Source organism: Chiloscyllium plagiosum, unplaced genomic scaffold (assembly GCF_037043375.1).
Source record: "Chiloscyllium plagiosum isolate Xiang-an unplaced genomic scaffold, Cpla_swu_hap1 HiC_scaffold_19, whole genome shotgun sequence".
Classification (NCBI taxonomy): domain Eukaryota; kingdom Metazoa; phylum Chordata; class Chondrichthyes; order Orectolobiformes; family Hemiscylliidae; genus Chiloscyllium; species Chiloscyllium plagiosum.
Genome location: NW_028270157.1, coordinates 46903688 through 46931559, shown reverse-complemented (window position 1 = coordinate 46931559; position 27872 = coordinate 46903688). Strand labels below are relative to the sequence as shown.

General features: G+C 46.4%; 1 protein-coding gene across 21 annotated transcripts in view; it reads left to right on the top strand.

The window, feature by feature from the left end:
- Window positions 1-27872, top strand: part of LOC122559424 (calcium voltage-gated channel subunit alpha1 C) — a 1175809-nt gene that overhangs the window by 905237 nt on the left and 242700 nt on the right. For 14 of the 21 annotated variants that reach the window (XR_015760447.1, XM_087997303.1, XM_087997302.1 and 11 more), the window contains one exon: window positions 8700-8735. The exons of the other annotated variants lie outside the window; for them this stretch is intronic. Coding sequence is in view for 13 of the 14 variants with exons in the window: in XM_087997303.1 (XP_087853429.1) it covers window positions 8700-8735 (36 nt within the window). In the remaining variant the exon portion in view is untranslated. The remainder of the gene's footprint in view (window positions 1-8699; window positions 8736-27872) is intronic. 21 annotated transcript variants of the gene reach the window in all.

Sequence of the window (27872 nt, the reverse complement as noted above, 5' to 3'; positions counted from 1 at the left end):
ACATAGCCTACATAACCTACAGGAGTTGTCATCCTTGGAGCAGAGAAAGCTGAGGGGGATCTGATTGAGGTCTACAAAATTATGAGGAGCACATATAGGGTCGATAGGAATAAACATTTCCCCTTAGTGGAGGGGTCAGTTGTGAGAGTACATAGAATTATGTCAAGAGGCAAAAGGTTTAGAGGGGATATAAGAAGAAATATTTTCACCCAGAGATGGTGGCTATCTGGAAATCACTGTCTGATAGAATGGTAGAGGCAAGAACCATTTTTTGACTCTAAGATCTTTTAAGGGGTATTAATAGAGTGCTTATCTCTGGGCTCAAAGGTGTGGGTTCAAGTACCACCTGCTCCACAGATGTGTCACAATATGTCTGAAGAGACTGGTTAAAAATATTTGCCTATGCTATGAACTGAATGCTGGGAAATGGAATTAGCATTGGGATAATGCTTGATGAAAGGCATGATACATCAAAGGGCCTCTTATCATTTAGTAATACTCCATGACTCTATGATGAGTCTGATGCTTCCCACAGGAAGAACCAAAGCAGGGACAAAGATCCCTCTGACAATCTCTTGCCATCCATTGCCCCAAATGTCCCATAATGACAGCTATCCTCCTGCTTTGCTGATTTGACAATAACCCCACACCTAACTTCCACTGCGCACAATTGAAAGGAAGTCTGCACATCAGGCATGACAGAATAAATGCCCAACTGCATATCTAGGAATGAACTGTTGACCCTGTAACATCATTGTTACCAAAAGAAATGTTCTACTATATTGCAAGTTTAATTAGCTGCCCCAGCAAGGGAAGTGTTAAACTCTATAACTGACATTATCACTTAGCACTAATGAAGGAAAGTGTTATTATGTAGTTGGGGTGCATGCTGCCTCTTTAAGAGAGCGGGTCAAATGAGCTTGGTAGCCAACCGAGGTCAGATTGTTTAGCTGTATAGACACACAATAAACTGAATGAGTTTTGTGACCATTTGTAGCTCAGGTTAAGGTTCTGGGTTTGCTCACTGAGCTAGAAGGTTCATTTCCAGACATTTCGTCACCCTACTAAGGTAACAGCTTCAGTGGGCCTCCGGCCGAAGCACTGTTGATAATTCCTGCTTCCTATTTATATGATTGGGTTTTTTTGGGTTGGTGATGTAATTTCCCTTGGTGACATCATTTCCTGTGGTGATTATTTACAAAATATCGTGCAAACACTACGTTAGACAAACAGGCAGAAAACTAGCAAGTATCCTTACATACAAGTGAGGAAGGACACCACTTTGACTGGGACAACATATCCATTCTAGGACAAGCCGAACAGAGACACACACGAGAATTCCTAGATGCATGGCATTCCAACCGGAACTCTATCAACAAACACATCAAGTTAGACCCTATCTACCACCCCTGAAAAAAGAACTGAATATGACATCACCACAGGAAATTACGTCACCACAGGAAATGACATCACCATGGGAAATTACATCACTAACCCAGGAAACCCAAACATATAATAGAAAGCAGAAATTATCAACAGTGCTTCGCCCGAAGGCCCACTGAAGATGTTACCTAGTAGGGCGACGAAACATCTGGAAATGAATCTTCAAGCTCAACGAGCAAACCTACACCCAGAACACAATAACCTGTTCCTGGTTTAGGTTTCTATAGGCCTACTTTGTGATCTCATATTCATTTATAATTAGATCCAAGCATAATAACTAGAGACAAGGCTATGTAGCCCATTAACTGTCCCCATTTTCAGAAGCAAGAGGATAATTGAACATCATCTGGACATTGGAGCATATTGGTTTGAGGAAGTAGTACAGTGGACTTGCTGGAGGACAGACCAAAATGTCAAGGGAAGAAATCGCAAGGGGACATGGGCTGCAGTTCACACCAGGGAAGAAGGGTACTCGAGGGAGCAGTCCAAGAGTTGCATTTGTGAGGGGACTCAGACTGCCACCCACAGCTGAAGAGGGGAGTACTCACCTGTTCAGTGAGTGACTTAGTCTGTAAATGGCTATTGAATTTAGACTCAAATGGTGGGAAAAATTCCTACCAGTGGGAAAATTAAATGGCAGCGAATTTGGAGCAATGGGACAGTTTAATGAAGAGACAGAAAGTTGGATTCCATACACCAAATGTTTTAGTTCACACTTGAGTCGCGGAAGATTTACTGGTACTGATTCTCTTGAGCACCATTAAGAGCAAAACCTTGGAGATTCTATGGAGTCCAATGCAACCATAGAAATCAGCGGAGAAGACCTATAAAGAACTATGTGAAGTGTGGAAAAGTCATTTTGCACCAAAGCCACTGATGATCACGGAACGTTTCTGTTATTTATAAATGTGTACAACATGATGGAGAATCCCATCATCCAATTTGTGGACACCTTAACGAGGTTAGCAAAACATTGCAAATTTGGAGGGTTCCTCCAGGCAATCTTGCAGGACTAGTTGATCTGACATGAAGCCATTCAATGGAAGCTAATAACAAAAAGAAACCAAATTTCAAGGCAGCTTTCAAAATTGCTACCTCAATAGAGTTGGCAGCCAGCAAAGCAACACATTCAGTGCCCAGGTGCATAAAGTAACGGAAACTCAGCAGTGTGATACCAACTGTAGAATGCCACCAATGTGACAGGTTTAGCCATTTCCATTACAAGCAACATCATTTTGGCAGCACATCTGCACCGGCTGTGTTGCAGAGCGTCATGGACCAAATTTTAAGTGTGTTACCAAGAGTCCAATGTTATCTGAGTGACATTTTGGTCATTTGAGAGACCTAGAAGAAATCCTGCAAAGGTTACAGGATCACGACCGACACATAAAAAGGGAGAAATCTGAATTTTCAAGCCTTGTCAGGGCTGCCACTACTGGGAGATACAGATGTTCCTGACTAGAAACTGCAAATTATGTACTCGTCCCAAGAAGAGAAAATATCGGTGTCAGCAAATTAGGTTTGGAACCAGAAGAACCCAGTTTTCAGCCAAGTGGTAGACTCAGTCCTGAGATGGAGGGCCAGACATAGAAAGCGCCCAGAATTACACCCTTATCTATTCAGGAGGTTGGAGTTGTCGGTACTGGTCGGGTGTTTAACCTTCAGGAATTAGAGTTGTTATCCCTTCCATATTAAGGGAAAAGACACTGGAACAAATGTACCAGAGGCACCCTGGTGAATGAAGAAAATAACCAGAAGCTACTTTTGGTGGCCAGATTGAGGAGAAAGCAAGATCATGTAAATCCTGCACATTGGTTACGAAGGCACCGCCATTGTCTTCCATGGGAATGGCCTCAATCAATATGATAGCAGATTCATGATAATTGTGTAGGGCCAGCAGAGGGACAGATGTGACTAGTGTTCATGGATGCCCACCGCAATTGACCTGAGGTGACGTTTATGAAGTCAGTATCAGCGCAAGTAACAATGGACAGACTGGTTGAAATATTTGCCAAGTTTGGGAACCCCAATAAGTCGTGAGCACCAGTGGTTTATTCAGGGAGCACCTGGATAATCACAGAATCAGATAATTGAGATTGGCTCTGTATTAACCTGTGACAAATGACCAGGTGGATGAATTTGAAGCAAAACGTAAAAGTTTCACAAGGGGAGGATTCACTAGGATGGTGAACCAATAAGTTGCCCAGTATGTGCCATAATACACCACACACAACAACCCTCACCAAGGAAAAATGGGTTCCAGCCATTCTAGTCGCTCAAGCAAGACCATTGTTGTACATAGTGCAGACCAGGAAGGAGACACACGGACCGGCTGGTCACTGCACCTCAACAGTGGGCAATGTCCCTCATGTTACACACAGGGTAAACCCTCCAGGCAATACAGAAGATTTATCCTGTGCAGTAATCTGTAAAAATTTGAGAGCCCAAGAACAGTTTAAAGTAAAAACTACCAACTTTATTTCTTAAAGTATAACAAAGAATAATTAACTAACATCTATTTACAACTCCTTTCTCTAACCTATCTTTTACTTTCCCCTCTACGATAAAAATCCCAATTAAGGTTTTCAAAACAAAACTTCTTATCTCAAAACCAGGCAGCTTTCAGTTCTTCTGTGTATTCCTGTCTTCTTCTTGAGAATCCTGCTTCATAGATTACTGATCAATAAAGGTACCTTTAAGAGAGCTATTTTTCAGGCAGTCTTTACATGCTAGTGGCTTGGCAATTTTCCTCCAAACTGTTAAATTTTCCCTGGTCTTATATCCCCAAAGCATCGGATTGTGTCATTGGCTTTTAAGATTGTCAATATATTCAATTCAAAATTGATTGGAGGTATTTTGGGGTATCATTTAAACAGATTGGCCAAATTTGATTTTGAATTTGTTTTTGTCTCCAGGTAATCAGCTAATTGAGTTGTTCAACCAAATGTTACTGTTTTTTCCAGAACACTTGGTGCTGTCAGGTAGTTCTACTAGCTTTTAACTTTCTTCAAGGTACAGTACACCCACATCTTCATAACACCGCCCCCTTCAGAAAAAATGAACCATCATAATGAAAGTATGGCTTCATTTTTTTGTTTCTTTTTTTTAACACATTACCCTAACATACAAATAACTTTAATATAAATTCATCTTAACTTCTTCCCATATACCTGTATGTATAAAACTTATCAGTTAAATCCGTGAGAACACATCTGCGATTACATTCTTAGGACCCGCAGCATGTACGATTTTTAAATTAAAAGTCGGTAACATAAGACTCCAACAAAATAGTTTCATATTCTTGTCTTTGAAGTGTTCTAAAAATGTGAGCAGATTGTGATCCGTGTACACAACCGTCTCCGACACATTGTTCGTGACATACACATTAAAATGTTGTAAGGCCAGTACCAGCTCAGTAGTTCCTTTTTGATTGTGGAGTATTTCCTTTGGTGGATGTTGATCTTCCTTGAAAAGTAACCAACTGGCAGTTCCATCCCATCCTCATCTTCCTGTAGGAGTAAATATCCAATTCCTATGTCACGAGCATCGATGGTGACTTTAAACGTTTTTGAAAAATTTGTTGTAGCAAAGTGTTGTCAGGTAGTTCTACTAGCTTTTAACTTTCTTAAAGGTACAGTACACCCTCATCTTCATAACACTCAAAAGTCAGAGCTGGTCCAGATGGAACCAATGGTGTAACTGAGTTATGTGTCTCAGAGCCAGAGTTAGTCATACCCAAGGAGGAGATAGCAGCTGCGTTACAGGACAACAGCAGCCAACCAGAGAGAGACGCACCTGCTGAACAGCAAGAATTTCTGGAAGCCTGGGAGACTACAGCAGAAAAGGCTTCTGAGGCAGGGAGATGATTTTCTGGAAAATGCCATTGTCCTGAGAGACTAATCATGTCGATGTAGACTATGGAAAGTACAGCTTGCTGAGTAGGGTAGTGGCTGGTCTCCTATGTTTTCCATGCTTTTGTAAATATACCTGACAATGTATGTATGTTAGCTATGATTCCTATTGTGTATATATGTTCATTAATGAGAGATTTTGAAATCATGAGGGAGGGTGTTATATATGTCGTTGGGAGTGCATGCTGTCCTTTTAAGAGATAAGGTCAGGTTATGTGGAGGGTGGAGCTTAGGGGCCAGTCTAGGCCAACTGTCTAGCTATAAAGGCCTATTATAAATGATTCTTGGTGTTAGTTTTTACAGGCTTATCTCATGGTCTTTTATTAATGCTGATTCATAGTTCCTTGAAAGTTGTGTGGCTTTAAAGACGTATGGGCCAAGCACAGACAAGTGGGGTTAATTTAGTTTGGGAACTTGGTTGTCAAAGATGAATTGGACTGAAGGGTCTGTTTCTGTGTTGTGTGACTTTGACTCTATAATTTATAATTAGACCCAAATATAATCGAAAGATCAACCAGAGTTACTACTCCTGATTACTTTCCAATGACCTGTGACAGAAAGCCAGATATGCAGATTGGTGAGCCAGGTTTTGTGGTGTCTTTGTGCCCAAATTAGCCTCCGTACTCCTGAATAACAGCCATTTGGAAAAGGTAACAAAGGTGATTTGGGAATTGTATCCAAACAAGGATAACTTAAGAAGATGGAATGGAGGACACGAAATAAATATTTTTTGACAATGTTCACTATAGAAAATGAAAATGTTGGGGAGGAAGATACAGAGATATTTGCATCTAGACTAGAAGAAATTGAGGTTCACAAGGAAAAGGTATTAGAAATACTGCAGAGTGTGAAAATAGACAAGTCCCCTGGGCCAGATGGAATCTATCCTAGGATCCTCTGGGAAGCAAGGGAAGAGATTGCCAAGCCTTTGGCATTGATCTTCAAATCATCATTGTCTACAGGAATAGTGCCTGAGGACTGGAGGATAGCAAATGTGGTTCCCTTGTTCAAAAAGGGTAGTAGAGACAATCCTGGTAATTACAGACCAGTGAGATACACTTAAGTTGTTGGTAAAGTGTTGGAAAAGGTTATAAGAGATAGGATTTATAATCATCTAGAAAATAATAATCTGTTCAGGACAGTCAGCACGGTTTTATGAAGGATAGGTCGTGCCTAATGAATCTTATTGAGTTTTTTGACAGTGACCAAACAGGTAGATGAGAGTAAACCAGTTGATGTGGTGTATATGGATTTCAGTAAGGCGTTTGATTAGGTTCCCTGCAGTAGGCTATTATACAAAATGCGGAGGAATGGGATTGTGGGAGACATAGCAGTTTGGATCAGTAATTGGCTTGCTGAAAGAAAACAGAGGGTTGTAGTTGATGGAACATTTTCCAATTGGTGTCCAGTTACTAGCGGCGTACTGCAAGGGTCGGTGTTGGGTCCATTGCTGTTCGTCATTTTTATAAATGACCTGGATGAGGGCTTAGAAGGGTGGGTTAGTAAATTTGCGGATGACACTAAGGTCGGTGGAGTTGTGGATAGTGATGAAGGATGTAGTAGGTTGCAGAGAGACATAGATAGGATGCAGAGCTGGGCTGAGAGGTGGCAAATGGAGTTTAATGTGGACAAGTGTGAGGTGATACACTTTGGCCGGAGTAATCAGAATGCAAAGTACTGGGCTAATGGTAAGATTCTTGGGAGTGCAGATGAGCAGAGAGATCTCGGTATCCATGTACACAGATCCCTGAAAGTTGCCACACAGATTGACAGGGTTGTTAAGAAGGCATACAGTGTTTTGGCCTTTATTAATAGAGGGATTGAGTTCCAGAACCAGGAGGTTATGCTGCAGCTGTACAAACCTCTGGTACAGCCACACTTGGAGTATTGTGTACAGTTCTGGTCACCGCATTATAAGAAGGATTTGAAGCTTTGGAAAGGATGCAGAGGAAATTTACTAGGATGTTGCCTGGCATGGAAGGAATGTCTTACGAGGAAAGGCTGAGGGCCTTGAGGCTGTTCTCGTTAGAGAGAAGAAGGTTGAGAGGTGACTTAATAGAGACATACAAGATAATCAGAGGGTTAGATAGGGTGGTCAGTGAGAGCCTTTTTCCAAGTATGGGGATGGCAAACACGAGGGAACACAACTTTAAAGTGAGGGGAGATAGGTATAAGATAGGTCAGAGGTAGTTTCTTTACTCGGAGAGTAGTAAGGGTGCTTTGCCTGCAACGGTAGTAGATTCACCAAGTTTAAGTGCATTAAAGTCTTCATTGGACAGGCATATGGACGTACATGAAATAGGGCTTCAGATTAGTATGACAGGGCGGCGCAACATCGAGCGCCGAAGGGCCTGTACTGCGCTATAATGTTCTATGTTCTATGACAGCATATTGTTGCATAACATAGACCATTACAGCACAGTACAGGCCCTTCGGCTTCCAATATTGCACCGACCTGTGGAACCATTCTGATGTCCATCTAACCTACACTATTCCATTCTCGTCCATATGCCTATCCAATGACCATTTAAATGCCCTTAAAGTGGGCGAGTTACTACTGTTGCAGGCAGTGCCCCTACTACATCAATTATAACAATCTATAAATTACATAATGACATGGAGAAACTGTTCCAACTCATGAAAGAAAACAGAATGAGAGGGAACAGATTTAAAGTGATTTGCTGAAGAAGTAAAACAGTGAAGACAAACTTTCTCACATAGTATGTAGTTTAGTCTGGAATTCACTGCCTAGAAAAATGGTGAAGACGCAGGTTCAATTGAACCATTCTAAGAACAGTGGGGTATTATTTGAAAATAAATAATGGGAAGGGTAGGAGGATGGCACCCAGTCATGATGCTTATTTGGAGAGCCAGTGCTAACACAATAAGTCGAAACGTCTTCATTTGCACCACAACAATTCTATGATTCTGATTTTATGATAGTAGTTCACAGTACATTAGACATCTTATGCTGTCTTGCAGACCTTCAATTATAATCGATACAAAAGGTCTGAGCAGAGTTTCAGAGCTAACTGTTCTTGCAAAGTCCACCAACATTATTGTCACGTCCCTTTACAACCACAAGTTGTAAAATTGAAATAACCAATAGGAATAAGACTGAATTTCAACTACTTTAAATTGAAGAAGTAAAGGGTCATTTCTTCTATTTGAAGCATTTCTGGGGATGTGTGGGCAGTGTTGTGCACTGTTGGTGAAGAAGCTGTGAATTGTCCTTCATTGTAATTACTTTGTTAGTGTATTGAATACAAACATGCAGAGATGTATTGGAATTGCTGTCTCACTGCCAGTCTTTAATAGCTTACTTCTATCTGCATTTCTTTAAAGCCAGCTGAGAACACCCCATCCACATCCACTCCTATGGTAAGACAAAAAGCTATAGGTCTCCTTCTTCAAGAACACCATGCTTTTTATTTACATTGTGCATTGTCATTTTGAAATAGAGTTTTGTACTCTTGATGCTGTTATTTAGTTTGTCATTATGGTCTATAATCTGTGGTAGAATACGGTGGAGTGTGTTCTATTTTGTCACGTTGTATAATTTTCCATATTTCTTTCAGTACTTGTTATAATTACAATGGATTGTAAGGACCTTAGATCTCATAAAGCTTTCTGGTTTCCTTTCAATAAAGTAAGAGTCTGCCTTGGTAATTTTGAACCCTGAAAAAGAATGCCAGGTTAAAGCATTGTTGAAATGTTCAGTTTTAATTTGTTTGTTTTTTTTCAGAAGTGAAGTCAGTTTTATTTCCATTTGTGACCAAATTAAGATTGAACTATACATGGGTGCATCCAAGTCCCTACATTAGAATCACTGACAAGTTGCTCAGAGGTTGATTAGCTCAGTTGACTTGATGTACAGAATAACGACAATCCCTGTACTGGTTGAGATAGTTCTTGGAACATGCCTCCATAAATTGATCCCTAATAATATCTTGACCTAAGCCATGATTAGCAACCTTGGACAAAGAGGGCACTGCAAGAGAAAGTTTCATCTTTTGATATAGTTCATTGGGATCACAAGTTCATACCCATAATTCCATTTCCTACAGATAACATCCTATTCTCAGTCGTGCAGTTAAGTTTTTGAGCAGACTGTTGATCATCCCACAATCACTTGTGTGCATCTCCTATTTTAAAAGGATGTGTATATATTTTATAATGACAATGTTTGGGGGATGACACAGTGACTTGAGAATGCAGATCCTCAAAAATGATGAATAAATCATTGCACAATATCATAGAAATTGTGAAATCACCACAAATGTTGTCACTTTGAAATAGAGATTTTGGGGGGAGGTGTAGGAAGATGTGTATACATTGGATAGTAACAATTACTTGGAAGGAGATGTATACGAAAAGGGCAATAACCTATACCTGGCATTTAACTAGAATGAACATAATTAGTGTAGTGTAAATAAGGGATTGCTTTGAAAAGTCTGCAGGTTAGTAGCTACATTTCTTTCACAGAATAGCACACCTTAAACATCCTCTAAGATATCATACAACCCAACATTCTCTAAGATGTCATTTTCAGAATATGTATCAAATTTGAAAGGAACACAAAGTACAAAATAAAAAATGTATTAAATTCACTGAATTAATAGAATATTCCTAACTCCAGAACAGATCAACTTAATCACTTAACTCAAACCAAGCAACTCTCCTTATTACCAGTGATGGATCCTCTGTAAGAAAAATGTGGAGGTGCCAGTGTTGGACTGGGGTGGACAAAGATAAAAATCAAACCATACAGGTTATAGTCCAACAGGTTAATTTGGAGGTACTAGCTTTCAGAGTGCTGCTTCGTTTTCAGGTAACTAGTGGGGCAGGATTTATAGCAAAAGATCAGTTTCATGCAATCAAAATGATATATTGAACAAACCTAGATTGCTGTTAAATCTTTCATCTTTTAGAATGGGTTGCAGGTTTTGTTTCATTTATATGTAAATCCCAGAACTTCTTTGAGGTCACATTCTCAAGATAACTTAAGGTTTTATAAACAAAAGGTGACATCTCTACTCAGACAATGTATTAAAGGTGTGAGGTTAGACTGTGTCTGTATCTCCATCTTGAGTCAGATTCACTCCAGTTCCAAAATAGGAATTTATAAAATGTCATATGGATTGACTGCCTGCAGGTTGTGTGCTTTTTGAGCAAAAATAGAATGCATCTGCAAATACAAATTCACCCCATGTGTGTCTGTGCATGTGAGGGAGAGAGAGTGTGAGTGTGCACGTGTAAGTACAGGTGAGAGTGTATTTGCGTGCGTGCTTGGTAGAGTGTGAGTGTGATAAAGTATAAGCCTGTGAGAGGATGTTTGTGTGGGTATGTGTGTGGGGGGTGTATGTGTATGTGTCTGAAAGAGAGTCTGCATAATTGTGAGAGTGTGTAAGAGTGTGTGTGTGTATGTGTGCTTGTGCGTGTATGTGTGTGAGAGAGTGTATAGTGTAGGGGGTCACCTGTAATGTGACATTAACCCAAGATCCTGGTTGAGGCCATCCTTATGGGTACCGAATTTGGCTATCAGCCTCTGCCCAGCGACTCTGTGTTGTAGCATATCCTGAAGTCCGCCTTGGAAGAGGGTCACCTGAAGATCCGAGGCCAAATGTCCCTGACCGCTGAATGTTCCCCGAGTGGGAGGGAACATCCCTGTCTGGCGATTGTTGCGCAGTGTCCATTCATCCGTTGTCGTAGCGTCTGCTTGGTCTTGCCAATGTACCATGCCTCGGGGCATCCGAGCCTGCAGCATATGAGACAGACAATGTTGGCCAAGTCATATGAGTACCTGCTGTGTACATGGTGGATGGTGTCCTCAGATGTAATGGTGGTATCCATGTCGACACTGACATATCTTGCAGTGGTTCCCTTGACAGCATTGTATGGTGTTGTCCTGAAGGCTGGAAGTTTGCTGTGAACAATGGTCTGTTTAAGATTTGGCGGTTGTTTAAAGGCGAGAAGTAGATGCGTAGGGAAGGTCTTGGCAAGGTGTTCATCCTCATCGATAATGTCTCGCACTCTGCAGATATTTGATAAAGGAAAATTTATTTGGCAAAAGCCTGAAACAGGGTACCTGGGCATTTGGGGCATATTTAGGGAATATGGAATTAGACAAACGGGCATAAAATTGAATTAATCACTGTTATAGTAGAGAAAAGAAGATTTATTAAAGTGCTTGAAAGTTTGTAGGAGTGCTACATAAAGTTCTGTTCTGAAACTATTTCAGTTCACCATGTTTATTAATAGTTTCCATGTAGTGAAATAGAAAGTGACATCTCAGTTTGCAGATGATGCTAATATAAATAAAAGGAAACTGCAATGTTATGGGGATAAGATGGCTAAATTGGACTAAAGGATGGTATTTATTGCAAGCTGATGTACTTCAATAGTAAATTTAGAAGACTGAATAAATCGTGGCTGTTCTTTCAAAGAATCAATACATGCAGATGGGATGAATGGCCTTCTATGCTATAAAAAAACTGTGGTGTGGAGGTGCCAGTGTTGGACTGGAGTCGACAAAGTTGAAAATCACACAACAGTGGGTTATAGTCCAACAGGTTTATTTGAAAGTAGAACCCTTTGGAGGGCTACGATGATTTGAACAAACCTAGATTGCTGTTAAGACTTCAATCATTTAGAATGGGGGTGCCAGTTTCGGTTGATTTAATATGCAGATCCAAGAACTTCTTTCACGTCACAGTCCCGCGATAACTTAAGGTTTTATGAGCATAACCAAAAGGTACCATCTCAGCTCAGAAAATGTATTGAAGGTGTGAGGTTAGACTGGTTCTATTTCCAAAGTAGGAATTTTTAAAATGTCACATGGACTGACTGCCTGCAAATTGTGTTCATTTTTAACAAAAAAGAATGTAGCTGCAAGTACAAATCTGCAATTGAAAATTCACCACATCAACTTATATGTGTAAGGGAGAGAGTGTGTGTGAAGAGAGGAGAGAGTGTGTGTGTGCATGTGTGAGAGAGAAGAGGAAGGAGAGTGTGTTTGTGTGAGGGAGAGGGAGAGTGTATGTGTGTGTCTCTGTTTGAAGGAGAGGGAGAATGTGTGTGTGTGAGAGAGAGAAAGGGAGGGAGAGTGTGTGTTTGTGTGAAGGAGAGACAGTGTGTATGTGTGAGTATCTGAGAGAGACAGAGAAGGAGAGTTTGTGTGTGTGAGAGAGAGAAAGAAGGGGAGACAGTGAGTGTGTGTGTGTGTTTGTGAAGGGGAGATAGAGAGTGTGTATGTGAGACTGAGGTAGAGAGAGAGAGAGTATATGTGTGTGACTGAGGGGGGGAGAGAGTGTGTGTGTGGCTGAGGGGGGGAGAGTGTGTGCGACTTGGCGGGGGGAGAGAGTGAGTGTGTGTGTGTCTCTGAGGGAGAGAGTCCGGGTGTGTGCCTGTGTGTGAGAAGGGGAGAGAGAGTCTGTACATGTGAGAGAAGGGGTGTATATGTGTGTGTGTGAGAGAGAGACTGAGAGGGAGATAGAGCGTTAGTGTGTGTCTGAGGGAGAGGTAGAGAGAGAGAGCATGTGCGTGAGTGAGGGAGGGGGAGAGAGACTGTGTGTGTATGGGGTAGGGAGGGGAGGGAGAAGGTGTGTGTGTGTGACTGAGGGGAGAGAGAGAGTGTGTGTGACTGAGGGGGAGATAGAAAAAAGTGTGTCTGTGATTGAGGGGGAGATAGAGAGAGAGTGTGTGTGTGTGAGGGGGAGAGAGAAGGTGTGTGTCTGTGACTGAGGCAGAGAGAGAGAGTGTGTGAGAGAGAGATTGAGGGGGGAATACAGTGCGAGTGTGTGTGACTGAGGGTAAAATATAGAGTGTGGGTGTGACTGAGGGGAAAATAGAGAGAGTGGGTGTGACTGAGGGGAAAATAGAGAGTGTTTGTGTGTCTGAGGGAGAGAAAGAGTGCGTGTGTGTGACTGAGGGGGTAATAGAGTGTGTGTGTCTGAGGGAGAGTGGGTGTGGGTGTGTGCCCACGCGTGAGAGGGGAGAAGGAAAGTATGTGTGTGTTTGAGGGAGGAAGAGTGTGGGTGTGTGTGACTGAGGGGGAGAGAAAGAGTGTGTGTGTATGTGTGTGAAGGGAAGAGAGAGAGTGTTTGTGTGAGAGAAGGGAAGACAGAGTGTGTGAGGGAGAGAAGGAAAGAGGGTGTGTGTGTGAGACTGAGAGGGAGAGAGAGTGTGTGTGTGTCTGTGACTGAGGAGGAGACAGAATGTGTGTGTGTGTGTGTGAATGAGGTGGTGATAGAGAGTTTAGTGTGTGACTGAAGAGGAGATAGAGAGTGTGTGAGTGACTGAGGGAGAAGAGGGAGAGTGTGTGTGACTGAGGTGGAAATAGAGAGAGTGTGTGACTGAGGGGAAGTAGAGAGTGTGTGTGAATGATGGGGAGGTAGAGAGAGAGTGTGTGTGAGAGTTGGGAGAGTGTGTGTGACTGAGGGGGGCAGAGAGTGTGTGTGTGTTTGAGACTGAGAGGGAGAGAGTGTGTGTGTGAGAGAGAGACTGAGGGGGAAATAGAGTGAGAGTGTATGTGTTGTGGTTCTGTTCGCCGAGCTGGGAATTTGTCTTGCAAACGTTTCGTCCCCTGTCTAGGTGACATCCTCAGTGCTTGGGAGCCTCCTGTGAAGCGCTTCTGTGATGTTTCCTCCGGCATTTATAGTGGCCTGTCTCTGCCGCTTCCGGTTGTCAGTTCCAGCTGTCCGCTGTAGTGGCCGGTATATTGGGTCCAGGTCGATGTGTTTGTTGATAGAGTCTGTGGATGAGTGCCATGCCTCTAGGAATTCCCTGGCTGTTCTCTGTTTGGCTTGCCCTATAATGGTAGTGTTGTCCCAGTCAAATTCATGTTGCTTGTCATCTGCTTGTGTGGCTACTAAGGATAGCTGGTCGTGTCGTTTCGTGGCTAGTTGATGTTCATGGATACGATCGTTAGCTGTCTTCCTGTTTTTCCTATGTAGTGTTTTGTGCAGTCCTTGCATGGGATTTTGTACACTACATTGGATTTGCTCATGTTGGGTATCGGGTCCTTCGTTCTGGTGAGTTGTTGTCTGAGAGTGGCTGTTGGTTTGTGTGCTGTTATGAGTCCTAGTGGTCGCAGTAGTCTGGCTGTCAGTTTGGAAATGCTCCTGATGTATGGTAGTGTGGCTAGTCCTTTGGGTTGCGGCATGTCCTCGTTCTGTTGTCTTTCCCTTAGGCATCTGTTGATGAAATTGCGAGGGTATCCGTTTTTGGCGAATACCTTGTACAGGTGTTCCTCTTCCTCTTTTTGCAATTCTGGTGTGCTGCAGTGTGTTGTGGCCCTTTTGAATAGTGTCTTGATGCAACTTCGTTTGTGTGTGTTGGGGTGGTTGCTTTCATAGTTTAGGACTTGGTCTGTGTGTGTGGCTTTCCTGTAAACCTTTGTGGTGAATTCTCCATTCGGTGTTCTCTGTACCATCACGTCTAGGAATGGGAGTTGGTTGTCCTTTTCTTCCTCTCTAGTGAATTGGATTCCTGTGAGTGTGGCGTTGATGATCGGGTGTGTATTCTCTATTTCTGTGTTTTTAATAATTACAAAGGTGTCGTCAACATATCTGACCCAGAGTTTGGGTTGAATTTGCAGTAAGACTGTTTGTTCTAACTTTTGCATTACTGCTTCTGCTATGAGTCCAGAGATCGGTGATGCCATGGGTGTTCCGTTGATTTGTTTGTATATCTGGTTGTTGAATGTGAAGTGTGTTGTGATGCACAAGTCCAGTAGTTTAAGTATGCCGTCTTTGTATTCCCAGCTCGGCGAACAGAACCACAACAATGAGCACCCGAGCTACAAATCTTCTCCCAAACTTTGAGAGTGTATGTGTGACTGAAGGGGAAATAGAGGGAGAGTGTGTGTGTGAGACAGGGGGAAATAGAGAGAGTGTGGGTGTGTGTGTGACTGAAGGGTGGAGACAGAGAATCTGTATGACGGAGGGTGAGATAGAGAGTGTATGTGTGACTGAGGGGGAGGTAGAGAGAGAGAGTGTGTGTGTGAGGTGGGAGAGAGAGTGTGTGTGTGTGACTGAGGCAGACAAATTGTGTGTCTGTGTGTGTGTTTGCGACTGAAGGGGAGGAGAGAGAGAGAGTGTGTGTGTGACTGAGGGGCAAATAGAGAGAGTGTGTCTGTGTGTGTGCGTGACTACGGGTGGTGGAGAGAGTGTGTGTGTGTGTGCACATGTGCACACATGAGAGGGGAAAGGGAGAGAGAAAGTGTGTCTATGTGTATGTTAGGGGGAGAGAGAAGGTGTGTGTGACTGAGGGGTAGAGAGAGAGTGTGTGTCACTAAGAGGGAATAGAAAGTGTGTGTGTTTGTGTGTGAAGGGGAGAGAGAGTCTGTATATGTGAGAGAAGGGGTGAGTGTGTGTATGTGAGAGAGAGACTGAAAGGGAGATAGAGATGAGTATATGTGAGGGAGAGGTAGAGAGAGTGTGTGTGAGAGAGGGGGGATAGAGAATGGGGGGGAAGAGAGTGAGTGTGTGTGACTGAGAGGGAAATAGGGAGAGAGTGTTTGTGTGACTGAGTGGGAAATTAGAGAGTGTGTGTGACTGAGGGGGAGGTAGAGAGAGAGTGTGAGTGTGAGGGGGTAGAGAGTATGTGTTGTGTGACTGAGGCAGACAGAGAGAGTGTGTGTGTTTGAAACTGGGGGGCAGAGAGTGTGTGTGTGTGACTGAAGGGGATGGAGAGTGTGTGTGTGTGTGTGTGACTGAGGGGGTGATCGAGAGAGTGTGTGTGTGACTGAGCCGCGGTGGAGAGTGTGTGTTTGTGCCCGCGCGTGCACACGAAAGGGGAAAGAGAGAGAGAAAGTGTGTGTATATGTGAGGGGGAGAGAGAAGGTGTGTGTCACTAGGGGGTATAGAGAGTGTGTGTGCTTGAGGCAGGGAGAGTGTGGGTGGGTGTGACTGAGGGGGAGAGAAAATGTGTGTGAGACTGAGGGGGAATAGAGAGTGTGTGCGACTGAAGAGCGGTGGAGAGAGTGTATGTGTATGTGTGTGAGGGGGAAATTGAGTGAGAGTCTGTGTGTGACTTGAAGAGAGAGTGTGGGTGTGTATGACTGAGGGGGAGAGAGAGAGTGTGTGTGTGTCTCTGAGGGAGAGAGAGTGCGGGTGTATGTGTGAAAAGGGGAGAGAGAGAGTGTGTTTGTGTGTGTGAAGGGGAGAGAGAGTCTGTGTGTGTGTTTGTGTGAGGGGTACAGAGAGAGCATGTGACAGGGAGAGAAAGGGTGTGAGTGAGAGGGAGAAAAAGAGTGTGTGCGTGTGTCTGAGGGAGAGTGGGTGTGTGCCCGTGCGTGAGAGGGAAAGTATGTGTGTCTGAGGGAGGGAGAGTGTGGGTGGGTGTGACTGAGGGGGAGAGAAAGAGTGTGTGTGTGTGTGTGTGTGAAGGGAAGAGAGAGAGTGTTTGTGTGAGAGAAGGGAAGACAGAGTGTGTATGAGAGAGAAGGAAAGAGGGTGTGTGTGTGAGAGACTGAGAGGGGGAGAGAATGTGTGTGTGAGAGAGAGACTGAGGGGGAGACAGAGTTTGTGTGTGTGTGAATGAATGAGGGGGTGATAGAGAGTTTAGTGTGTGACTGGAGGAGATAGAGAGTGTGTGAGTGACTGAGGGAGAAGAGGGAGAGTGTGTGTGACTGAGGTGGAAATAGAGAGTGTGTGTGTGACTGAGGGGGAGGTAGAGAGAGAATGTATGTGTGAGTTGGGAGACTGTGTGACTGAGGCAGGCAGAGAGAGTATGTGTGTGTGTTTGAGACTGAAGGGGAGAGAGTGTGTGTGCGTGTTTGAGGGGGAGAGTGTGTGTGTGTGAGAGAGAGACTGACGGGGAAATAGAGTGAGAGTGTATGTGTGACTGAAGGGGAAATAGAGGGAGAGTGTGTGTGTGAGACAGGGGGAAATAGAGAGAGTATGTGTGACTGAAGGGTGGAGACAGAGTGTCTGTGTGACTGACGTTGAGATAGGGAGTGTGTGTGTGACTGAGGGGGAAGTAGAGAGAGAGTGTGTGTGTGACGTGGGAGAGAGAGAGAGAGTGAGTATATGTATGTGACTGAGGCAGACAGAGTGTGTGTCTGTGTTTGAGACAGGGGAGAGAGACATAGAGTGTGTGTGACTGAAGGGGAAATACAGAGAGAGTGTGTGTGTGTGACTGAGGGGCAAATAGAGAGAGTGTGTGTGAGACTAGGGGCGGTGGAGAGAGTGTGTGTGTGTGTGTGTGCACACGAGAGGGGAAAGGGAGAGAGAAAGTGTGTGTATGGTAGGGGGAGAGAGAAGGTGTGTGTGACTGAGGGATAGAGAGAGTGTGTGTTACTGAGGGGGAATAGAGAGTGTGTGTGAAGCGGAGAGGGAGTCTGTATATGTGAGAGATTGGGTGAGTATGTGTGTGTGAGAGAGAGAGACTGAGACGGAGATAGAGATGAGTGTGTTTGAGGGAGAGGTAGAGAGAGTGTGTGTGTGAGGGAGAGGTAGACAGAGAGTGTGAGTGAGGGGGAGAAAGAGAGTGTGTGGGTTGGGGAGGGGAGGGAGAAGGTCTGTGTGTGACTGAGGGGAGAGAGAGAGAGTGTGTCTGTGACGGAGGGGGAGATAGAAAGAGAATGTGTCTGTGACTGAGGGGGAGATAGAAAGAGAGTGTGAGTCTGACTGAGGGGGAGATAGAACATTGTGTGTGTGACTGAGGCATAGAGAGAGTGTGTATGTGTGTGAGAGAGACTGAGGGGGGAATAGAGTGAGAGTGTGTGTGAGAGATTGAGGTTGAAATATAGAGAAGGGAAGAGAGAGTGTGCACGTATGAGAGAAGGTGTGAGAGAATGTGTGTGTATGTGAGAGAACGGGAGAGAGTGTGTGTGTGTGTATTGAGAGAAGGGGAGAGTGTGTGTGTGAGGGAGAGAAGGGGAGAGTGTGTGTGTGAGAGAGAGAAGGGGAGAGTGTGTGTGTGAGAGAGAAGGGGAGAGTGTGTGTGTGAGAGAGAGAAGGGGAGAGTGTGTGTGTGAGAGAGAGAAGGGGAGAGTGTGTGTGTGTGAGAGAGAGAAGGGGAGAGTGTGTGTGTGTGAGAGAGAGAAGGGGTGAGTGTGTGTGAAGGGGAGAGAGCGTGTGTATTTGTGAGAAGGGGTGTGTGTGTGTGTAAGAGAGAGAGAGAGAGTGAGAGTGAAGGGAAGAGAGAGAGTATTTGTGTGAGAGAAGGGAAGACTGTGTGTGTGTGAGTGAAGGAGAGAGAGAGAGACAGAGAGTGTGTGTGTTTGTGTGAGAGACTGAGAGGGGGTGAGAGAGAGTGTGTGTATGTGACTGAGGGGGAGACGATTTGTGTGAGAATGGGGTGGATAGAGAATGTGTGAGTGATGGGGGGGAAGAGATTGTGTGTGTGTGAGACTGAGGGGGAAATAGTGAGAGAGTGATTGTGTAACTGGGGGAAAATTAGAGTGTGTGTGTGACTGAAGGGGAAATAGAATGTGTGACTGAGGGGGAGATAGAGAGTGTGTATGTGACTGAGGGGGAGGTAGAGAGAGAGTGTGAGTGTGGGGGGAGAGAGAGTGTGTGTGTGTGTGACAGTCAGGCAGAGAGAATGTGTGTGTTTGAGACTGGGGAGGGGGGGAGTGTGTGTGTGTGTGAATGAAGGGGATGGAGAGAGTATGTGTGTGTGACTGAGGGGGTGATAGAGAGAGTGTGTGTGTGTGACTGAGCCACGGTGGAGAGTGTGTGTTTGTGCGCGCGCATGCACCCGAAAGGGGAAGGAGAGAGAGAAAGTGTGTGTGTGTATATGTGAGGGGGAGAGAGCAGGTGTGTGTCACTGAGAGGGTATAGAGAGTGTGTGTGTCTGAGGGAGGGAGAGTGTGTGTGTGTGTGTGTGACTGAGGAGCGGTGGAGACAGTGTGTGTGAGACTGAGGGGGAAATTGAGTGAGAGTCTATGTGTGACTGAAGGGAGAGTGTGAGTGTGTGTGACTGAGGGGGAGAGAGAGTGTGTGTGAGTCTCTGAGGGAGAGAAAGTACTGGTGTGTGTGTGTGTATGTGTGAAAAGGGGAGAGAGCATGTGTGTTTGTGTGTGTGAAGGGAAGAGAGAGTCTGTGTGTATGTTTGTGTGTGTGAGGGGTACAGAGGGAGCATGTGACAGGGGAGAGATAGGGTGTGAGTGAGAGGGAGAAAGAGAGTTTGTGTGTGAGAAAAGGAGAGGGAGAGTGTGGGTGTGTGAATGAGGGGGAGATAGAGAGTGTGTGTGACTCAGGGGGAAATAGAGAGTGTGTGTGTGACTGAGGGGGAGATAGAGAGTTTTGTGTGTGACTGAGGGTGAGGTAGAGAGAGTGAGAGTGTGAGGGAGGAGTGTGTGTGTGTGACTGAGGCAGACAGAGTATGTGTGTGTGTGTTTGAGACTGAGGGGGGAGAGAGAGACAGTGTGTGTGTGACTAGGGATGGTGGAGAGAGTGTGTGTGTGTGCACATGCGCATACATGAGAGGGGAAAGGGAGAGAGAAGGCGTGTGCATGTGTATGTTAGGGGGAGAGAGAAGGTGTGTGTGACTGAGGGGTAGAGAGAGAGAGTATGTGACTGAGGGATAGAGAGAGAGAGAGAGTGTGTGTGTGTCACTGAGGGGGAATAGAGAGTGTGTGTGTTTGCATGTGTGAAGGGGAGAGAGAGTCTGTATATGTGAGAGAAGGGGTGAGTATGTGTGTGTATGAGACAAACTGAGAGGGAGATAGAGATGAGTATATGTAAGGGAGAGGTAGAGAGAGAGTGTGTGTGTGTGTGTGAGGAGGAGAAAGAGAGTGTGTGTGTGTGTGTGGGGAGGGGAGGGAGAAGGTCTGTGTGTGACTGAGGGGAGAGAGAGAGTGGTCTGTGACTGAGGGGGAGATGGAAAGAGAGTGTGTCTGTGACTGAGGGGGAGATAGAAAGAGAGTATGAGTCTGACTGAGGGGGAGATAGAACGTGTGTGTGTGATTGAGGCAGAGAGAGTGTGTGTGTGTGTGAGAGAGAGAGACTGAGGCAGAAATAGTGTGAGAGTGTGTGTGTGAGACTGGGGTTGAAATATAGAGAAGGGAAGAGAGAGTGTGCACGTATGAGAGAAGGTGTGTGAGAAAAGGGGAGAGTGTGTGTGTGAGGGGGAGTGTGTGAAGGGGAGAGAAGGGGTGTGTGTGAAGGGGAGAGAGTGTGCGTGTGTGAACAGGAGGGAGATTGTGAGTGTGAGAGAGAGAGTGTGAGTGAATGGAAGAGAGAGTATTTGTGTGAGAGAAGGGAAGACAGTATGTGTGTCTGTGAGAGAAGGAGAGAGAGACAGTGTGTGTGTGTGAGACTGAGAGGGGGTGAGAGAGAGTGTGTGTATGTGACTGAGTGAGAGACAATGTGTGTGTGAATGGTGGGGGATAGAGAATGTGTGAGTGATGGGGGAAGAGAGTGAGTGTGTGTAACTGAGTGGGAAATTAGAGAGTGTGTGTGACTGAGGGGTAGGTAGAGAGCGAGTGTGAGGGGGGAGAGAGAGTGTGTGTTGTGTGACTGAGGCAGACAGAGAGAGTGTGTGTGTTTGAAACTGGGGGGAAGAGTGTGTGTGTGACTGAAGGGGATGGAGAGTGTGTGTGTGACTGAGGGGGTGATCGAGAGAGTGTGTGTGTGACTGAGCTGTAGTGGAGAGTGTGTTTTTGTGCGCACGCGTGCACACGAAAGGGGAAAGAGAGAGAGAAAGTGTGTGTGTGTGTATATGTGAGGGGGGGAGAGAGGGTGTGTGTCACGAGGGGCTATAGAGAGTGTGTGTGCTTGAGGGAGGGAGAGTGTGGGTGGGTGTGACTGAGGGGGAGAGAGAATGTGTGTGAGACTGAGGGGGAATAGAGAGAGTGTGTGTGTGACTGAGGAGCAGTGGAGAGAGAGTATGTGTGTGTGTGAAGGGGAAATTGAGTGAGAGTCTGTGTGTGACTTGAAGGGAGAGTGCGGGTGTATGTGACTGAGGGGGAGAGAGAGAGTGTGTGTGTCTCTGAGGGAGAGAGAGTGCAGGTATGTGTGTATGTGTGAAAAGGGGAGAGAGAGAGTGTGTGCCTCTCTGAGGGAGAGAGAGTGCGGGTGTGTGTGTGTATGTGTGAAAAGGGGAGAGAGCATGTGTGTTTGTGTGTGAAGGGGAGACAGAGTCTCTGTGTGTGTTTGTGTGTGAGGAGTACAGAGAGAGCATGTGACGGGGAGAGAAAGGGTGTGAGTGAGAGGGAGAAAGAGAGTGTGTGTGTGTGTCTGAGGGAGAGTGGGTGTGGATGTGTGCCCGCGGGTGAGAGGGGAGAGGGAAAGTGTGTGTGTCTGAGGGAGGGAGAGTGTCGGTGTGTGTGACTGAGGGGGAGAGAAAGAGTGTGTGTGTATATGTGTGTGTGTGTGTGTGTGAAGGGACGAGAGAGAGTGTTTGTGTGAGAGAAGGGAAGACAGAATGTGTATGAGAGAGAAGGAAAGAGGGTGTGTGTGTGTGTGAGACTGAGAGGGGGAGAGAGTGTGTGTGTGTGAGTGTGTGAGAGGGAGACTGAGGGGGAGACAGAGTGTGTGTGTGTGCATGTGTGTGAGAGAGAGAAAATGAGGGGGTGATAGAGAGTTTAGTGTGTGACTGAAGAGGAGATAGAGAGTGTGTGAGTGACTGAGGGAGAAGAGGGAGAGTGTGTGTGACTGAGGTAGAAATAGAGAGAGTGTGTGACTGAGGGGAAGATAGAGAGTGTGTGTGAATGAGGGGGAGGCAGAGAGAGAGTGTGTGTGAGAGTTGGGAGACTGTGTGACTGAGGCAGGCAGAGAGAGAGTGTGTGTGTGTTTGAGACTGAGGGGGAGAGAGTGTGTGCGTGTGAGAGAGAGACTGATGGGGAAATAGAGTGAGAGTGTATGTGTGACTGAAGGGGGAATAGAGAGTGTGTGTGAAGCGGAGAGAGAGAAGGGGTGAGTGTGTGTGTGAGAGAGAGAGAGACTGAGACGGAGATAGAGATGAGTGTGTGTGAAGGAGAGGTAGAGAGACAGGGGAAATAGAGAGAGTGAGTGTGTAACTGAAGGGTGGAGACAGAGTGTCTGTGTGACTGAGGGTGAGATAGGGAGTGTGTGTGTGAGACTGAGGGGGAGGTAGAGAGAGAGTGTGTGTGTGTGACGTGGGAGAGAGAGAGAGTGAGAGTGTGTGTGTGACTGAGGCAGACAGAGTGTATGTCTGTGTTTGAGACTGAGGGGGGGGGAGAGACAGAGAGTGTGTGTGTGACTGAAGGGGAAATACAGAGTGTTTGTGTGTGTGTGTGTGAGAGAGAGAGAGAGAGAGACTGAGGGGCAAATAGAGAGAGTGTGTGTGTGTGACTATGGGCGGTGGAGAGAGTGTGTGTATGTGTGTGCGTGCACACGAGAGGGGAAAGGGAGAGAGAAAGTGTGTGTATGGTAGGGGGAGAGAGGAGGTGTGTGTGACTGAGGGATATAGAGATAGTGTGTGTGTTACTGAGGGGGAATAGAGAGTGTGTGTGAAGCGGAGAGAGAGAAGGGGTGAGTGTGTGTGTGAGAGAGAGACTGAGACGGAGATAGAGATGAGTGTGTGTGAAGGAGAGGTAGAGAGTGTGTGTGTGTGAGAGGGGAGAAAGAGAGTGTGTGGAGTGGGGAGGGGAGGGAAAAGGTCTGGGTGTGACTGAGGGGAGAGAGAGATTGTGTCTGTGACTGAGGGGGAGATAGAAAGAGAGTGCGTCTGTGACTGAAGAGAGATAGAAAGAGAGTGTGAGTCTGACTGAGGGGGAGATAGAACGTGTGTGTGTGACTGAGGCAGAGAGAGAGTGTGTGTGTGAGAGAGACTGAGGAGGAAATAGAGTGAGAGTATGTGTGTGAGACTGAGGTTGAAATATAGAGAAGGGAAGAGAGAGTGTGCACCTATGAGAGAAGGTGTCAGAGAGAGAGTGTGTGTGAGGTGTGAGAGAGAGAGTGTGTGTGTGTGTGAGGTGTGAGAGAGTGTGTGTGTGTGTGAGGGAAGGGGAGAGAGTGTGTGTGAGAGAAGGGGAGAGTGTGTGTGAGAGAGAAGGGGTGAGAGTGTGTGAAGGGGAGAGAGCGTGTGTATTTGTGAGAAGGGGTGTGTGTAGGGAGGGAGAGTGTGTGTGTGCGCGCGCGCGAAGGGAAGAGAGAGAGTATTTGTGTGAGAGAAGGGAAGACAGTGTGTGTGAGAGAAGGAGAGAGAGAGAGACAGAGAGTGTGTGGGTTTGTGTGAGAGACTGAGAGGGGGTGAGAGAGAGTGTGTGTATGTGACTGAGGGGGAGACAATTTGTGTGAGAATGGAGTGGATAGAGAATGTGTGAGTGATGGGGGGGAAGAGAGTGTGTGTGTGTGAGACTGAAGGGGAAATGGAGAGAGAGTGTTTGTGTAACTTGGGGGAAAATTAGAGAGTGTGTGTGTGTGTGACTGAAGGGGAAATAGAATGTGTGACTGAGGGGGAGGTAGAGAGCGTGTGTGTGTGAGACTGAAGGGGAAATGGAGAGAGAGTGTTTGTGTAACTTGGGGGAAAATTAGAGAGTGTGTGTGTGTGTGACTGAAGGGGAAATAGAATGTGTGACTGAGGGGGAGGTAGAGAGTGTGTACGTGACTGAGGGGGAGGTAGAGAGAGAGTGAGAGTGTGAGGGGGGAGAGAGAGTGTGTGTGTGACAGGCAAGCAGAGAGAGAGAGTGTGTGTTTGGTGGTGTGTGTGTGTGTGTGTGTGTGTGTGTGTGTGTGTGTGTGTGTGTGTGTGTGTGTGTGTGTGTGTGTGTGTGTGTGTGTGTGTGTGTGTGTGTGTGTGTGTGTGTGTGTGTGTGTGTGTGTGTGTGTATATATATATATATATATGAAGGGGATAGAGAGAGTGTGTGCGTGTGACTGAGGGGGTGATAGAGAGAGTGTGTGTGACTGAGCCATGGTGGAGAGTGTGTGTTTGTGCGTGCGCGTGCACACGAAAGGGGAAGGAGAGAGAGAAAGTATGTGTGTGTGTATATGTGAGGGGGAGAGAGAAGGTGTGTGTCACTGAGGGGGTATAGAGAGTGTGTGTGTGTGAGACTGAGGGGGAAATTGAGTGAGAGTCTATGTGTGACTGAAGGGAGAGTGTGGGTGTGTGTGACTGAGGGGGAGAGAGAGAGTGTGTGTGTCTCTGAGGGAGAGAGAGTGCTGGTGTGTGTGTATGTGTGAAAAGGGTAGAGAGCATGTGTGTTTGTGTGTGTGAAGGGAAGAGAGTCTGTGTGTGTGTTTGTGTGTGTGTGAGGGGTACAGAGGGAGCATGAGATAGGGTGTGAGTGAGAGGGAGAAAGAGAGTTTGTGTGTGAGAGAAGGAGAGGGAGAGAGTGTGTGTGTGTGTGCGTGACTGAGAGTGAGAGTGTGTGTGTGAATGAGGGGGAGATAGGGAGTGTGTGTGACTCAGGGGGAAATAGAGAGTGTGTGTGTGACTGAGGGGGAGATAGAGAGTTTTGTGTGTGACTGAGGGTGAGGTAGAGAGAGTGAGAGTGTGAGGGAGGAGAGAGAGAGTGTGTGTGTGAGAGACTGAGGGGGAAATAGAGTGAGAGTCTATGTGTGACTGAAGGGGAATAGAAAGAGAGTGTGTGTGTTAGACTGAGGGGCGGTGGAGAGTGTGTGTGTGTGCACGCGCACACGAGAGGGGAAAGAGAAAAGGTGCATGTGTGACTGCGGGGGAATAGAGAGAGAGTGTGTGTGTCTGAGGGAGGGAGAGTATCGGTGTGTGTGTCTGAGGGAGGGAGAGTGTGGGTGGGTGACTGAGGGGGAGAGAGAGTGTGCGTGTGTCACTGAGAGAGTGCGAGTGTGTGTCTGTGTGTGAAAAGGGGAGAGAGCATGTGTGTTTGTGTGTGAAGGGGAGAGAGTCTGTGTGTGTTTGTATGTGTGAGAGGGGTACAGAGAGAGCATGTGTGACAGGGGAGAAATAGAGTATGAGTGAGAGGAAGAAAGAGTGTGTGTGAGAGAGAAAGCGGAAGAGAGAGTATGTGTCTACGAAGAGGTGTGTGTGAAGGGAAGAGTGTGTGTGTGTGTGTGTGTGAGAGAAGGTGAGAGAGCGTGGGTGTGTGTTTGAAGCAGAGTGTGTGTGTGTAAGAGAGAGGGAGAAGGGGTGCGCATGTGTGTGCGAAGGGGAGAGCATGTGTGTGAACGGGAGGGAGATTTTGGCTGTGTCTGTGTGTAAAGGGGAGACAGAGCATGCTTATGTGAGAGAAGGAGAGAGTGTGTGTGTTTCAGATTAAGGGGATAGAGAGAAAGTATGTGTGTGTGACTGAGGGGGAAAGAGAGTGTGTGTGTGACTGAGGGAGAAATAGAGTGAATGTGTGACTGAAGGGGAAATAGAGTGTGTGTGTGAATGAGGGGGAAATAGAGTGTATGTGTGTGACTGAGGGGGAAATCGAGGGAGAGTGTGTGTGACTGAGGGGGAGATAGAGAGTGTGTGCATGAGACTGAGGGGGAGGTGGAGAGTGAGTGTGTGCGTGTGCGTGCACTGAGAGGGGCAAGAGAGAGAAAGTGGGTGTGTGAGAGGGGAAGAGAGATGGTATGTGTGTGACTGAAGGAGAGAGAGTAGTGTCACTGAGGGGGAAATAGAGAGAGTGTTTTATCTGAGGGAGGGAGAGTGTGGATGTGTGTGACTGAGGGGGAGCGAGAGAGTGTGTGTGTGACTGAGGAGGGGAGAGAGTGTGTGTGTGACTGAGGGAGAGAGTGAGTGTGTGTGAGGGGTACAGAGAGACATGTGTGACGGGGAGCGATAGAGTGTGAGTGAGAGGGAGAAAGAGTGTGTTTGTGTGAGTAGGAAGGAGAGTGTGTGTGAAGGGGAGAGCGCGTGTGCATGTGTGAGAAGGGGTGAGTGTGTGTGTGAGAAGAGGAGAGCGTGTATGTGAGTGAACGGGAGGAAATTTTGTGTGTGTGTGTGTAGGGGAGAGAGTGTTTGTGTGAGAGAAGGGGAGACAGTGTGTGCGTGAGACTGAGAAGGAGAGAGAGAGTGTCTGTGTGTCTGTGTGACTGAGAGGGAGACAGAGAGTGTATGTGTGAATGAGGGGGAGATAGAGAGTGTGCGTGTGACTGTGGGGAGAGAGAATGTGTGTGTGACTGAGGGGGAAATAGAGAGAGAGTGTGTGTATGACTGAGGGGAAATAGAGAGAATGCGTGTGTGTGTGACTGAGGGGGAAATAGAATGAGAGTGTGTGTGAGACTGAGGGGGAGATGGAGAGTCTTGAGTGTGACTGAGGGGGAGATGGAGAGAGTGTGTGTGTGACTGAGGGGGAGGTAGAGAGTGTGTGTGTCTGTCTGAGGGAGAGCGTGTGTGGGTGTGTGTGACTGAGGGAGAAATAGAATGAGAGTGTGTGTGACTGAGGGGGAGGTAGAGACAGTGTGTGTGAGGGGGGAGAGAGGAAAAGTGTTTGTGAGTGAGGGGGAGAGCTAATTTGTGTTTGTGTGAGGGGGAGAGATAGTGAGTGTGTGTGAGCGAGAGTGAGTGTGTGTATGTGTGAGGGCAAGAGTGAATGAGCGTGTGTGTAAGAGGGGGAGACAGAGAATAAGTGTGTGTGGGGAAAGAGAACGAAAGAGTGTTTATGTGTGTGTGAGAGAGGGGAAGAGTGTTTGTATGATTGAGAGAGAATGTGTCTTTGTGTGTGTATGATTGAGAGAGAGAGTGTGTCTTTGTGTGTGCTAGAGAGAGAGTGTGTGTGTGAGGGAGAGAGAGTGTGTGTGTGTGAGGGAGAGTGTGTATGTGAGGGACAGAGTGTGTGTGAGGGAGAGAGTGTGTGTGAGGGAGAGAGAGAGTGTGTGTGTGAGGGAGAGAGAGTGTGTGTGAGGGAGAGAGAGTGTGTGTGAGGGAGAGAGAGAGTGCGTGTGTGTGAGGGAGACTGTGTGTGTGTGAGGGAGGGAGAGAGTGTGTGTGTGTGAGGGAGAGAGAGTGTGTGTGAGGGAGAGAGAGTGTGTGTGAGGGAGAGAGAGTGTGTGTGAGGGAGAGAATGTGTGTGTGAGGGAGAGAGAGTGTGTGTGTGAGGGAGAGTGTGTGTGTGTGTGTGAGAGAGAGAGTGTGTGAGGGAGAGAGAGAGTGTGTGTGTGAGGCAGAGAGAGAGTGTGTGTGTGAGGGAGAGAGAGAGTGTGTGTGTGAGGGAGAGAGAGAGAGTGTGTGTGTGAGGGAGAGAGTGTGTGTGTGTGAGGGACAGAGAGTGTGTGTGTGAGGGAGAGAGTGTGTGTGTGTGTGTGTGTGAGGGAGAGTCTGTGTGTTAGGGAGAGTCTGTATGTGAGCGAGAGAGAGTGTGTTTGTGTGTGAGTGAGAGAGACAGTGTGGGTGTGAGGGAGAGAGAGTGTGTGTGTGAGGGAGAGAGAGTGTGTGTGTGAGGGAGAGTGTGTGTGTGTGAGGGAGTGTGTGTGTGAGGAAGAGTGTGTGTGTGAGGGAGAGAGTGTGTTTGTGTGTGAGGGAGAGAGAGAGTGTGTGTGTGAGTGAGAGAAAGAGAGTGTGTGTGTGAGGGAGAGAGAGTGTGTGTGAGAGGGAGATAGAGAGTGTGTGTGTGAGGGAGAGAGAGTGTGTGTGAGGGAGAGAGAGCGTGTGTGTGTGAGGGAGAGTGTGCGTGTGTGAGGGAGAGAGAGTGTG